The sequence below is a fragment of the Citrus sinensis genome, chromosome 4, assembly GCF_022201045.2.
Source record: "Citrus sinensis cultivar Valencia sweet orange chromosome 4, DVS_A1.0, whole genome shotgun sequence".
Taxonomy (NCBI): domain Eukaryota; kingdom Viridiplantae; phylum Streptophyta; class Magnoliopsida; order Sapindales; family Rutaceae; genus Citrus; species Citrus sinensis.
The window spans coordinates 1,974,043-1,987,327 of NC_068559.1; the positions used below are offsets into that span (position 1 = coordinate 1,974,043).

Below are 13,285 nucleotides of genomic sequence, written 5' to 3' on the forward strand. Positions count from 1 at the left end.
GTCATTTTTTTAGTTAATAAAGTGAAAGGGTATTATAGTTGAAAGGAGTCTGGGTATTTCTTAGTAAAAATTTAGAAGTTTACATGACCATTTTCTCAAACTACTTTTTCTCTTAAAAGTAAAAAAATGTAAAGAAAGAAGGACAAACATATTCAAACATACTTATTTAAATTTCAGATAAAAAAAAATGCTACTCTTACAATATTAAGATACAAAATTGGTATTTGAATTGACGTGATACGTTATGTGATTATACAAACATACGCTTTATCAATATATAATAATACTAATCATAGATTTGAAAACTAGCATTCAACGCTTTATCAATATCCTGTTGGATTAATTAAATAATCATCTCTTTTAGGTCAAATCTTAAACAAACCATGAATTTTAGCTTCGATTTTACTTGATTTAATAGAACTTTGCTTGATGTCGATTTCACTTTCGTGTTCATAGTCTGTACATCGTATTTACTGCTAGAAAAATCAACAAATTTTCATTTTTAGTAGGATAACAAGAACTTTGAAATTAATAGGAAAATGAAAACAATTAATACATCTCTAAATGTGAAAAAACCTCAAATTATCAAAATGAGAACAACGAAACCAACGCTTCTAAAGAGCTCTCTTTCTTTGATAGTGTACTAACAGCACATCTCCTGTTGCCTGAACCTTGGAATTTATCTCGTGTCTATCCAACTCCAAAATGCCATTTGCAGTCAGCATTCTGTTTTCCTTGTTCCTCTTTCACCGATATAAATCGACATATGGGTATACAAGGAGTCTAGGGGTGATTCATATTTCAGTTCGGTTTAGGTTAACCCGAGCTGAACACCCACCCCTAATTACGAGGGGTCTAGAGGTGGGTAAATTTGGGTTCGGATTAGATTCAGATCAACCAGATCGGATTTCAGGTTAATCAAGTTGGAAAAATATATAACCCAAATTCAACCCAAACATGTGATCCGATCCAAATATATTCAGATTAGATTAGATCAAAAATTTATGCTTGTTTTGTTTTTTATTTTTTCTGATTTTCGGATCGGATTTGATCTAATCGGATTAGCCAAAATCCAACCCGATCGAGTTAGAGCTTTCATCCAACACCAATCCAAACCTAAATTTTTTAGATTGGATCGGGTTGGGTTATTTGCCTACCCAAGGACCCAGGACACACTCAAAAACGTTAAAGCCCAATGTTAACATATGTCTTTCAGTTTAATTAATTGTGTCAATGTGTTGTGCAAGATAAACAAACTAATTATAAAGAGAAAAAAATTGCGTCAAAAGTAAAATTGATAACAATAATAATATTAATAACAAAAAGAAGCGGATAGTTTAGCATTAATTTTAATGGACTCTAAACCAATTCAAAGGAGTTGTCAAATTGGTGAATGGTGATGATAGCCGTTCAAATTGCTCCATCTCAATATTATAGACACCTATATCGGCATGCTTACTCCTATATTAATCCCAAAGGAGTATCATCAATGAAATATGGGCAAACTAACATATGTTAAAGGCAATTTCACAGAAGCACTAGAATTTTGGTCCGTGTTTGAAATTAATAGAAAAAGAGGTAAAATAATTTTGTTTGGAGTTACAAATGGTAAACTAGGGGCAATTTGGGATTACAGTGGCTAATGCTGTCACTATAAGAAAATCGATTATTACCGAGGGAAATTATCCATTGGTATTAGTATAAATCTCTTGGTAATATTGATTACCGAGGGATACTTTTATCTTTTCCAACAAATGTTTCCCTGGGTAATTAAATATATATATAATTTATACTTGCAAAAACTTATTTCCGAGGGAATACGGATTCGTTGCTTCTAAATTTGGCGCTTTCAACTCCTGCGCTAAATTATTCACTCTACCGAGGGATTTTATACTCTTTAGCGACTAATTATTTTCCCTCGGTAATATCATGTGGATTTTTCTATTTTTACCTACAAACGATTAACATCTCTCACAAATACATTTTTTTCCTAGGGAATTTTAGTTCCCTCGGAAATAAATGGTGGAAAATACCCAATTTTATTGTAGTGTGTGTAGATGAAATAAGCTGCTAATTAAAAATGTTGCTTGATACCTGGTAAAATGTGTTGTCACGGTTGCTGGGAATTTCAAAAAAATAGAGTATATGCGTATAGTAAATGTTATTACAGAAGTGCTATTTTATTATATAATGATAAAAATAAATATAAGTTTAAATTAGCTTTATTTTTAGGGTATGTTTAATAAATTATTTAAGACATGCCTTTTTTTTTAATATGTAAAATTACATAAAATAAAATAAAAACTCAATTAAATAAAATCTAATGAACTTCATAATCTGTTATAGAAAATATGATAAAAATTCATACTTATACATAATCCAAATAAAATCAAAAGTAATATGTATTATGTTTGAATTAAATTGATGCAATAATTTGATTATGACGGTAATATGATATCTAATGATTTATATAGTAGGGTTCATGAAAAAATAATTTATTATTTTTTTGGTTAAAATACTAAGATTATAATAGGAACTTTAAAAAAGTGTGGTGACTTATTTAATAAGTTGCTTATAAAAAGTAACCCCCAACTGCTTTTAAAAGCTGTTGTCAAAATGGAGAAAACTATGAAATAAGACACTTTTATAAAATTTACCAAATACTATTTCTGTCAAAAGTTATAAAATAAGCAACTTATTGAGTTTTAACGTTAATCACAAATAGGAACTAAGTGTATGTTTGGAATTGGTTTAGATTGTTAAATAATCAATTATTGTGAGAGCATTAGAGTCATCACAATATTATCATCAATTTTGACGCAAAATTTGAATAAATGCATAGACCTAAAAAAAGTATATAAACTTGAAAAAAGTACACCAATAACTTTGCATGCACTCTTAAAAAATTAAAAAAAAAAAGAAAAAAAGTTTATTGGGATTTTTTTCTTAGGCACAGTATGCCATGGCCCATGGCACGACACATGTAAGCACGCCACGTGTTCTGGACCAGGCCTAAGGAAAAAAAAAATTAGGCAAAACGCAACACAATACAAAACACATAGTAAGCACAAAACGGCACGACACGGGACAAGCACACATGGACCTTACTTTGTCGACTTGGCCATCAGCCATCTCTATGTATGCTGTTAAAATAAAATGATATTAAGAGATGGTTAAGATATGTATTAAAGCAAATATTCTACAAATAGTGGTAAACTGGTAATAATTAGAGCAACACCTTCAAATTATATCGTGTAGGCTCTCACTACTATTATTATTATTTTTTATTGAGTGAGGAAAAACATAATGATAAATAAAAAAGTATTATCTAGCATTTTAATGAAGTCTAAACCAATTGACATGACATGACTCGTCCAAGTGAGTAAAAGCTGAATAAACCATTCAAATTGCTTTCTTTATTCACAGAGACCTATAAATATGAAGACTCTAGTATCATCAATGAAATAATTGCAATTGTGCCTGAGGATGCTTAAGTACATCATGTTTTTCATGTTTCATTTCTCAAGAAGAAGATCGGCGATACGGTTAGCACCAGCTGCGAATTACCTATAATTTCAAATGACGGGGCAACTATGCTAGAACCTAAGGCCATATTAGAGTCACGTTGGGTCAAGTATGGAAAAAAATTTATTAAGGAGATTTTGGTTAAGTGGCAGAATCTACCATCTGAGGAGGCAATGTGGGAGAGCACTAAGATGTTAAAAAATCAGTTTCCGTTTGTGGACCTTAAAGACAAGTGTCCGCTGAAAGGGGGAAGTAATGATAAGTCCCCACGTAGGTCTTCATGTGTCAGCAGAAGAAATCGCAAGTGCATGGGTGAAGTATGAGTGGGATGCTACATGCAAGGCATAAATATCATTGGTAAGGAATTGACTTAGTCTCTCATTAGGGGCTTGGTCAATGGGTGATAACTCTATGAAATGAGAGTTATCATAATATTTTTAAACTTAAATCAATAATATTTTGAGAGTAAATGACATATTTTTATTGCATTTTAGTTTTATTTTGCATGAATAATTATTTTAGTTTATTTTTTATAAATTGCATTGTTTTAATAATTTGTGTGCTTAAATCATATGTATAATTATAGGTGTCCGGAAGATCAAATTTCAAGGAAGGAATGCTGATGCAATAAGCTTGCAAAAGATGAAAAATAACTTGGCTACAAAAGAATTGAAACAAATCTGGAACAGTGCAGTTGCTGTAGCCGTTACTGTAGCAACCATTGCTGTAGCAATCCTGGAACAATGACAGAGAAAATTCTGCGCGAGATATTTACAGAATTGCGAGCTACAGTTTCCTAATCTGATTTAGGCGCGCCCTAGGTTTCCGTTTACCCTAATTTTTAGCTATAAATGAAGCACACATCATAAGGAATAAAAGGGGCCGTCACCCAAGGAGAAAAAACACAAAGAAACAAACGAAAAACAAGATTCAAGAGAGAGATTAAGGGCTGCATAAGAGGAAAAATTGTAGAGATCAATTGGGAGCTCAATCCTTCTTATCCTTCTCTTGTTTTTGTGTTTTCTATTTATTCATGGGGATGTGTTTCATGGCCAAAACTTTATTATTTATTTTTCTTTTGCAAATCACGAACTAAATTTATTTGTAGTTGAGTGATAAACAATCTTGATGGTTTATTGACTGAAAATATGTGTTGCTGCACGTTTACTGTAGCATTTTGTTTTGATAACATTTATTTTTATTCATTATTTCGGCTGATCACCCATTTAATGATACAAGTTAGGAGAGAGCCGCAAAAGAGTCTATTTTAGTGGAACATATCAGACAAATACTTGGTTTTAGATTGGGTTTCCTAGATTGAGTTTAACTTATCCCAAAAGGGTCATGCTTAATCTAAAATTATTGATGAACTAAACATAGAGATTTACCTTGTAGGGTAAATAGAACCTAAGCATGTAATGATATATCTTATGTTGGCATAACAATTGATCACTGTTAGGTTGCATATAGATATAAGATATCCAACATGCGACGACTGAGGATACATAAGGATTCTACCTAGTGCTGTAACAGATGCTGCAGCAATTGAGCCAAATATTAAAAAAATAGTCAAAACCATTAAGAGAGTTTATTCACTCAACTACTCTATATTCCCATTGGTTTTATCCTTAAGTTTGACATGATAATTTACTTTGCTGCATTTTATTTATTGTTTTTTTTAATTAGTATATTAGTTTCATTAATTATTTTATTTTAATTTAGAATAAAATCTACACTGTTAATATTGCTGTAGCAAGTCTAATAACATCAATTCATGTGAAGATGATCTTGAATACTCATCACTTTATTACTTATTGTGTACACTTGCATATTGACACTAATAGCATTTGTATTTATACCCAACAATGGGCACGTAATCAGCTTTGCATTTTTGCTTGAAGAATAAGTCAAGCTAGCTGCTGGACAATATTATTTTGTTTTGTTTGTTGTTAATGCTCCTCTATTTAAGAACACTATTATGATATTGTTAGTAGTGTCCTTAGTTTGTGGAAGGGCTGTTAGTAATATGTCTATATAGAGTTTAGTGCTTAGGTTGTAAGTAAAAGAAATTATCTAAACAAATGTGGTTTTACTCTCACCCTAAGAGAATGTTTAAATCAAATAGCATTTCATTATTCCTAGGTGATCACAAAGTCATTCTAATTAGCTTAAGCATAAGCAGATACTTGTTTGCAAAGTCTATAAATTCCTTATAGCATATCCGCTCTTGTGCCTCTTCAACAATCAACTTTAATGATTGCTATGACTCCTAATCCAAACATGCTCAGTTTAAAATATGCCTCTTCAAAAATGCTCAGTTTAAAATATATTTGAGCAAAGTTATTATTGTTGTTTTAATCTAAGTGACAAGGGTTATTCGGAGAATGTCCAAGAAAATTTTTTATTTGACACTGAAAGTACTCATTTTAACAATGTAATGTTAATAAATTGTTTCATATGCTCTATGAAGAACAATTTAGTCATTCTGTAACGTACAAATTAATTAAAAAATAATAGTCTTTGGTACTAAATTTTGAAGAAAAAAATTTACAGTTAGTATTTTAACATCTGGTGAGTTTTAAAACATGTGAGGAAAAATGGATAATCTTGCGCCAAACAAGAGGGAGGGTGTTAGTCATTTTCTCGTGCTGTTATTATTAATTACTGCCACCAAATTCCATGCAATTTAATAGAGAAATAAACCTGAAGGGTAATCTTGTAAGTTGAGATATGAATAATGTTTATTATTTATTCGTTGTGGAGAAACTGAGGCAGTCAGGTGCGAAGCAAACCGGAGGATCATATAGATTTGAGAGTTCATATCCCTTCTATAAACAACAGCCTCATCCGAGCTTGCTGTGTTGATAGAGGTAGAGAGAAAGCTGAGCAGATTACGTACGTACACATACACATAAACTAACCACCGTGGTTTCTAGGGAGCACAAGAAAGCAGCAGCACTGCATGAGAAGCTGCAACTTCTTCGTTCAATTACTAACTCTCATGCTGTAAATTCCCTGTCCTTCTCTGAAGCCTTTACTTTATTGGCTTAGTCTCTTCTTAGTATTCATTACCCTATAGAATCTTTATATATACACGTACTCAATCGAATACAATTTTTCTTCTTCTCTTTCTTATTTCTTCGCTGGCCATTTTTGTGTCACGATTGCAAATCCTTAGTCAATTACTGGCCGTTCTTTTTCCAATTTGTTCTTCGCTGATTTTATTGTTGAATTCTTCAAGATGAGATTGAATTTGACAAGCAGTACTACTTAATACAAAAAGTGCTCATAGAATTTAGAGATAGACAAGTCCTTTTTGTTGAGAGAAAATTTTCTATTATCACTTCGGTACTTTATTGACTTAAAAAAGAAAAAAATATTATCAGTTCTTTTTGCTTGTTGAATGTTTGTTTTATTACTATAAATAAATAAATGTCAACAACACTGGTTAGATAAACAGAGAGAGACTGTAAAGGTACAATTTTTGGGTTCTAAATAATATCGAACTTGATTAATATTGAATTTGATTATGTTACTTATTCAATTTGTTCTACTGGCGGCTGAGCAAAACATCAATCATAGTGGACGCTTCAAATTACATTGAAGAGCTAAAACAGAAAGTAGAAAGATTGAATCGAGACATGGAAAATGCTCAAACTTCGAGTGACCAAAATGCATTGCCCATCGTGAGCTCAATTCTTAATTTTTCTCAGATTGCAAATTTTATTTGGCAAAAGTTGTGTTAACGAAAGTGATTTTGTCGATATTTTTACCGCAAGTGACCGTAAAAACCCTACAAAAGGGCTTTATGATAAACGTATTTTCAAAGAAAAGTTGTCCGGGCCTGCTTGTATCAATACTTGGAAGCGCCTTTGAGGAGCTGGCGCTTAATGTGCTGGAAGCTAGGGTTTCTTGTACGGACACATTCAGTTTACAAGCAATTGGAGGAAAAGTAAGAGAGTGCATATCGGTGATGACATATTTGATGTTTTATCTTTCATTGAATAATTTAAAACTTTTTGCATTTTTCAGAATGAAGAACAAGGTGAGACCATTGATGCACATGTGGTGAAACAAGCTTTGTTGCAGGTTATTAGGAACTGGAGCGAGAGTAATGAACAAGTGTAATCAAATTCCTTCTGTTATAAATATAGTTTGCCGCTTAATAATTTCTTTTGGTTTACATTGTACCTTGTAGAGGTTGGCAATATTGTTAATTACCAAAAGGAATTGCTCTTACGTTAATTAAAAAAGTGGGTTGAATTTCTGATATCCAAATCAAATGTAAGTTTCAGAAAGTACTTATAACAACTCCTATGTTTGCCCAAGAAAAGGATGGAGGGGTGAAAAATCATAAGGTACGCTTGTGATCCATATTTGCTTCCATGCATGAATATGAATCATAAGATATACACTTACTATATAATGTCATATATCATTGTCACTTCTTCGAGCGACAAACAATTTAATTATGACTGTCCAAACTATTTGAAATTAATTCTAAATCCATATACATGGTTAACTAATTTTGTAGTAGTTGTAGTATTATTAAGGTCCATTTGGGGTTATAGGTTAACTAATTAATGAAAGTCAAGATCATGCTTGATTATTGAGATTAAAAAGAGTAATTGTAGAGAGCCCATTTCAACACCGAATAAGAGTAAATAAAAGCTAAACTAATTATAAACTTACTTCAAATTTTAAATTAGTTACAAACTTACCTATAAAATTTAGCTTGGAGGGGGTGAGATGGGGTTGATTGGTGCCGTGATATATCATTTTTCGATTTCGAAGTATCTCTCCTTCAGCAAATTTGGTGCTCCTATGTCATATGAGAGACAGAGAGTCATGTGAAAAAAAAAAAATATGTATGAAATGAAACGTGAAAAGAATATTTCTGGTGCCCCAATGAATGCAGTTGTAACTTAAATAGTTCATTTTTTTTTTTTTTGTTTTCTCGAGCCAAGTCTTCTTTATCATTTATCTTACGTACAGCTGATTAATCTCAACTTCAATTATGAATATAGGGTCGACATATGAACGGTATGACAAAATTAACTTTTGTTTTCTCTTTGATTTAAATCTATCAGAAGATAAAATAATATGAAGATTATGAGCTGAACTTTTATAATTACTGAAGTTGGGAAGCAATTCCAAGGAACATGCATGGGACGTTGTCACAATAGATTAAAAGGCAATATTTATGCCCACTAAAATAACCTTTTAATGTTAATAGTAATAAACTACTTATTGATTGATTTGTTTATTAACTAATGTGTTTAATGATAGTTATTTATTAATTTTATCCTACTACTATATTTATATTTGTTGAAGTTATTTTAATAAAAAAATATAATAGTCATTTATAAAATTAAAGGGTTCAAGTGACCATTAATAAAACTAAAAGAATTTAAGAAAATTTAAAGGCATGGGCAGCTATTCCCCCAATTAATATTAATTTAAAATTTAAAATTAATATTTACCAATTACCTGCTATATTTTAATTAATTATTTAATTATCTATGATATTAAATGAATGATTCCAATTCGAACTCTTAAATTCAAAGGTCTACACTCCACTATTAATACTGTAAAAAGCACATATATAGCATCATGAAAAAATCCCTAAAAACGAACTACGTCTTCGTCTTTCTTACTAGTGCCGAACAGATCTAGTGCAACTATTGATCTATACATTCTTAAACTTTGCAACAACAGTCTGAAACAAAAGTATTTATTAACACGAGAATGAAAAACGGAACAACTATTGATCTATACAACCACCACAAATTAAGATTTCAACGGAACAACTATCCCCACAACTAAAGAAGGAAAAACGACCATTCCGAGTCAAGAGATGGATGGAAACATAACATAACAGTCTGAAACATAAATATTTGTTAAATATGACCAAATCAAAAATAAAAGATAACTTCATCGATCAGGTAATAACCCAAAATCTTACATTCTCCCAATTGATCAGACTCTGGAAACTCTTCAGGTTTCGCGACACATAACCATTGCCATTCTAACCAGCTTAAGCATAAGCGGATACTTGTTTGCAAAGTTTATAAATTTCACACAGCATATCCGCTCCTCCCCCTCTTCAACAATTAACTTCAATGCAGCCTCCAACAATGCTTGGTGTCTACAACAATATGCTAAATATAAAACCTCAAGATCATTTGATGAGATCAAAGACGAAAGGCTATGGCGCGCGCACAACTCCCCCAAGTACTGGATATCATACTTGTAGGCTGCCTTAGATAATGTCATAATATGTTTCTGCATCTTTTCCTCAGGCAAGCTCCCAACATAAAGAAACTCTAGAAGAGGCTCAAGCTCTTCACGACTCTCAGGCAATTCGACTATCCCACCACGTCCATACGATCCATCTAAATTTGGCATGCCCAAGATTTTTGATCTTGCAGCCTACATAACACAACAAAAATATCATTTAGCAAATACATATTTATTATTAAAAAAAAGTTTGCGTCATTCTCTCCTGCAGGCGTCTGCAATCTATAGAATCTCAAACAATATGCAAAAATTTGCTAATATGCATATGCACTAGAGTTCATGACTCCAGAGTCTAGATCAACACAGACAAGGACAATGCAATTCACTTTATGATGAGTGATACTGCCAAGTGGCGTTGACTAGTCGGGTTCGGTTAGAAAATGTGATTAGACGTATTCCATAACTTCAACATTAGTTAGAAAATTGAGCTACAAGCTCAATTGCTCATCATATAGTGACCGAAGTTGCCAAGTAGCTACGAATACATAAATGAGAAATATTAAACAGAATAAGAGAAGAAGAGAAATAATTACAAGTACGCTTTTGTGTGCAGGCATGAGAGTCTCGTCATTGCGAGGTTTGAGTTGTATGTCAGGGGGAGTTTGTTCTCTGAACGAAGCATCATATCTGAGGAATGCAGTTTTCATACGCTCCAAATCTTCTTGGCTTTTCATACCACTCCCCCATTCTGTTGGTGCACGCTGACAAAAGAATAAACAAGTATCAATATCTCGGCTTTAATTTGAACTGTAAATCAGTGTAAAAATCAATTATGATTTTCATTGTCTTATGATAGTGAAATTGTAGTATTATAATCATGTTCAAGCAATATATATAAAACAGAAGTTACAGAAGAAAAATATCTCAAACAATGCGTAATTTAGGATCGTTGTAGTCCTCAAATTTATAGCCGGTATCATGTTCATTTGTTTATGGCTCAATCTATTGCAGGCAACTAAATTAACTAGGAAGCAAATAAATAATATTACCAAATACCAATTGAAAAAAGAAAAAAAAAAAAGAAAAAAACAACTCAAGGACATCTTATGTCAGCCTCTGTATGAACAACCCAACTCTTGTAATGTAGTGCAGAAAAACATGAGGTAGCAGATCACCTTATCAGCGTACAGATATTGAACTAATGAAATATATACCCCAAGGTTACTCATTTTCAAAGCTTTGTAAATTCTATAAAAGTCCAATAATATCCTAACAGTGACAAGACTAATGGCATGCAAAACCAACAATTGAAAGAGTCCAGGCTCAGAATATACCGTGAAACTTGAAAATAATAATATGAATTAACAAATCAACTAGATTGATTAGAAAATAATACCTCCAAAATTGAATCTATAAGAGGAGACGCATCGGGGGATGGTGGTGGCGATTTGGGGAATGGTGGTAGGCCTGGACCTTTTGGCTTACAGTGGACCCAGCAAAAGAGCTGCGGCGAGTCGGCAGATGTATGGGTTGGGGTGTGCGTGATTTTGGTGGCCTTCCGGGAAGTCGCAGTCCTCATATATTTAGAACAGTTATCATGTGCATCTGGTTCTGGTGCAAGCTGTTGCAGGCAATTAATTAACTAGGAAGCAAATAAATAATATTACTAATTGAGAAACAAACAAAAATAAAAAAGAAAACCAACATCTGTCGTGAAATAAATATACCGTGAAATTTAAAAATAATAATGAAATTTGAATAAACAAATTAATAAATAATATTACCAATTCAAAAGCAGAAAAAAAAAATTCTGCCGTGAAATTAGAATTAACAAAATAGATCAGAAAATTACACCTGTATCTCCTTCAACTTGGATGGCGGCGAATCAGGGCTGTCGTCCATGGTTTGACCGCAGCCGCGTTGGTGTATTTGATTTGAGAATGGGAAAATCTAGGTTTTATGGATTTCACTTTTATTTTCTTTTATACATAAGTTGATTTGAAAATAATAATGAAATTTGAATAAACAAATTAAATTAGAAAATAATACCTCGTTTAGAGGCCAATGAAGTTCATTCACTGCAATGGAGTCAAAGCCCTTGGGAAAACCTGGATATGGCACATGCTGTTGCAGGCAATTAATTAACAAGGAGACAAATAAATATATTCAGAAAAAAAAACTCAAAGGACGTCTGTCGTGAAATTTGAATTAACGAAATATATTAGAAAATAATACCTCTAACTTATCAACCAATAAGGGATCGGGGCAGTAATTGATGGGGAGGGGTTTGGGACATGAGCAGAGAGTTGGATCGAAGACGTAGTCCTCAGGATAACTTGGCGGCATCTGTTGCAGGCAATTAATTAACGAGGAAGCAAATAAATAATATTACCAATTCAAAAGCAGAAAAAAAGAATTCTGCCGAGAAGTTAGAATTAACAAAATAGGTCAGAAAATTACACCTGTATCTCCTTCAACTTGGATGGCGGCGAATCAGGGCTGTCGTCCATGGTTTGAGCGCAGCGGCGTTGGTGTATTTGATTTGAGAATGGGAAAATCTAGGTTTTATGGATTTCACTTTTATTGTCTTTTATACATAAGTTGATTTGAAAATAATAATGAAATTTGAATAAACAAATTAAATTAGAAAATAATACCTCGTTTAGAGGCCAATGAAGTTCATTCACTGCAACGGAGTCAAAGCCCTCGAGAAAACCTGGATATGGCACATGCTGTTGCAGGCAATTAATTAACAAGGAGGCAAATAAATATATTCAGAAAAAAAAAACTCAAAGGACGTCGGTCGTGAAATTTGAATTAACGAAATATATTAGAAAATAATACCTCTAACTCCTCATCTATGGGGGGTTTGGGACCCGAGCAGCGAGTTGGATCGAAGACGTAGTCCTCAGGTGAACTTGGCGGCATCTGTTGGAGGCAATTAATTGACGAGGAAGCAAATAAATAATATTACCAATTCAAAAGCAGAAAAAAAGAATTCTGCCGTGAAGTTAGAATTAACAAAGTAGATCAGAAAATTACACCTGTATCTCCTTCAACTTGGATGCCGGCGAATCAGGGCTGTCGTCCATGGTTTGGGCGTTGGATGGCGGCGAATCAGGGCTGTCGGCCATGGTTTGGGCGTAGCGGCGTTGGTGTATTTGATTTGAGAATCGGGGAATTTATAGGTTTCGCAGATTTCACTTCAGTTGTCTTTCATACATTTTTTGATTTTTTTTCAACCCCGCACATTTTTTGTAATCCCTTTTAACCCAGAAAGTTTGGTTTTATCACGTTTAGCCCCGTCGCTTGTTACGCTGTTGGGTTCGTCGATGGTCACCGCTTGACTGAAATTTTTGTCAATTGGTTATATTTACGGTTTTTCAAATCTTTACACTGTTTTTTTTTTTTTTTTTTTTCTCTGAAGCCTTTTTTTTCCCCATCTTATTTCTAGTAATTTGTAGTGTTATTATTGTTTCATTGCTATATGTTTAGATTTCAAATTTGTGTAGCAGAGCAA

At 32.8% G+C, this 13,285-nt stretch overlaps 2 protein-coding genes across 10 annotated transcripts; one reads left to right on the forward strand and one right to left on the reverse strand.

The window, feature by feature from the left end:
* The first annotated feature begins 6,255 nt into the window (after positions 1-6,255).
* On the forward strand, positions 6,256-7,653 carry LOC102612091 (uncharacterized). The gene is made up of 5 exons (XM_052439322.1): positions 6,256-6,304; positions 6,416-6,542; positions 7,091-7,205; positions 7,295-7,477; positions 7,558-7,653. Exons 1-5 carry the CDS (start codon positions 6,256-6,258, stop codon positions 7,651-7,653), a joined length of 570 nt encoding a protein of 189 aa, XP_052295282.1.
* A 1,592-nt stretch (positions 7,654-9,245) lies between these two features.
* On the reverse strand, positions 9,246-13,005 carry LOC102622486 (uncharacterized). Of its 9 annotated transcripts, none has more exons than XM_052440257.1 (10): positions 12,810-13,003; positions 12,610-12,693; positions 12,423-12,497; positions 12,228-12,323; positions 12,001-12,111; positions 11,815-11,889; positions 11,620-11,715; positions 11,162-11,407; positions 10,359-10,526; positions 9,246-9,957 (listed from the first exon to the last, which is right to left on the reverse strand). In XM_052440257.1, exons 1-10 carry the CDS (start codon positions 12,897-12,899, stop codon positions 9,523-9,525), a joined length of 1,476 nt encoding a protein of 491 aa, XP_052296217.1. In that variant the 5' UTR covers positions 12,900-13,003; the 3' UTR covers positions 9,246-9,522. The 9 variants fall into 9 exon arrangements, with proteins under 9 accessions (XP_052296217.1, XP_052296218.1, XP_052296219.1 ...); XM_052440258.1 differs by having other exon boundaries at positions 11,162-11,386; positions 12,810-12,999; XM_052440259.1 differs by lacking the exon at positions 11,620-11,715 and having other exon boundaries at positions 11,162-11,386; positions 12,810-13,001.
* Between the last annotated feature and the right edge of the window lie 280 nt (positions 13,006-13,285).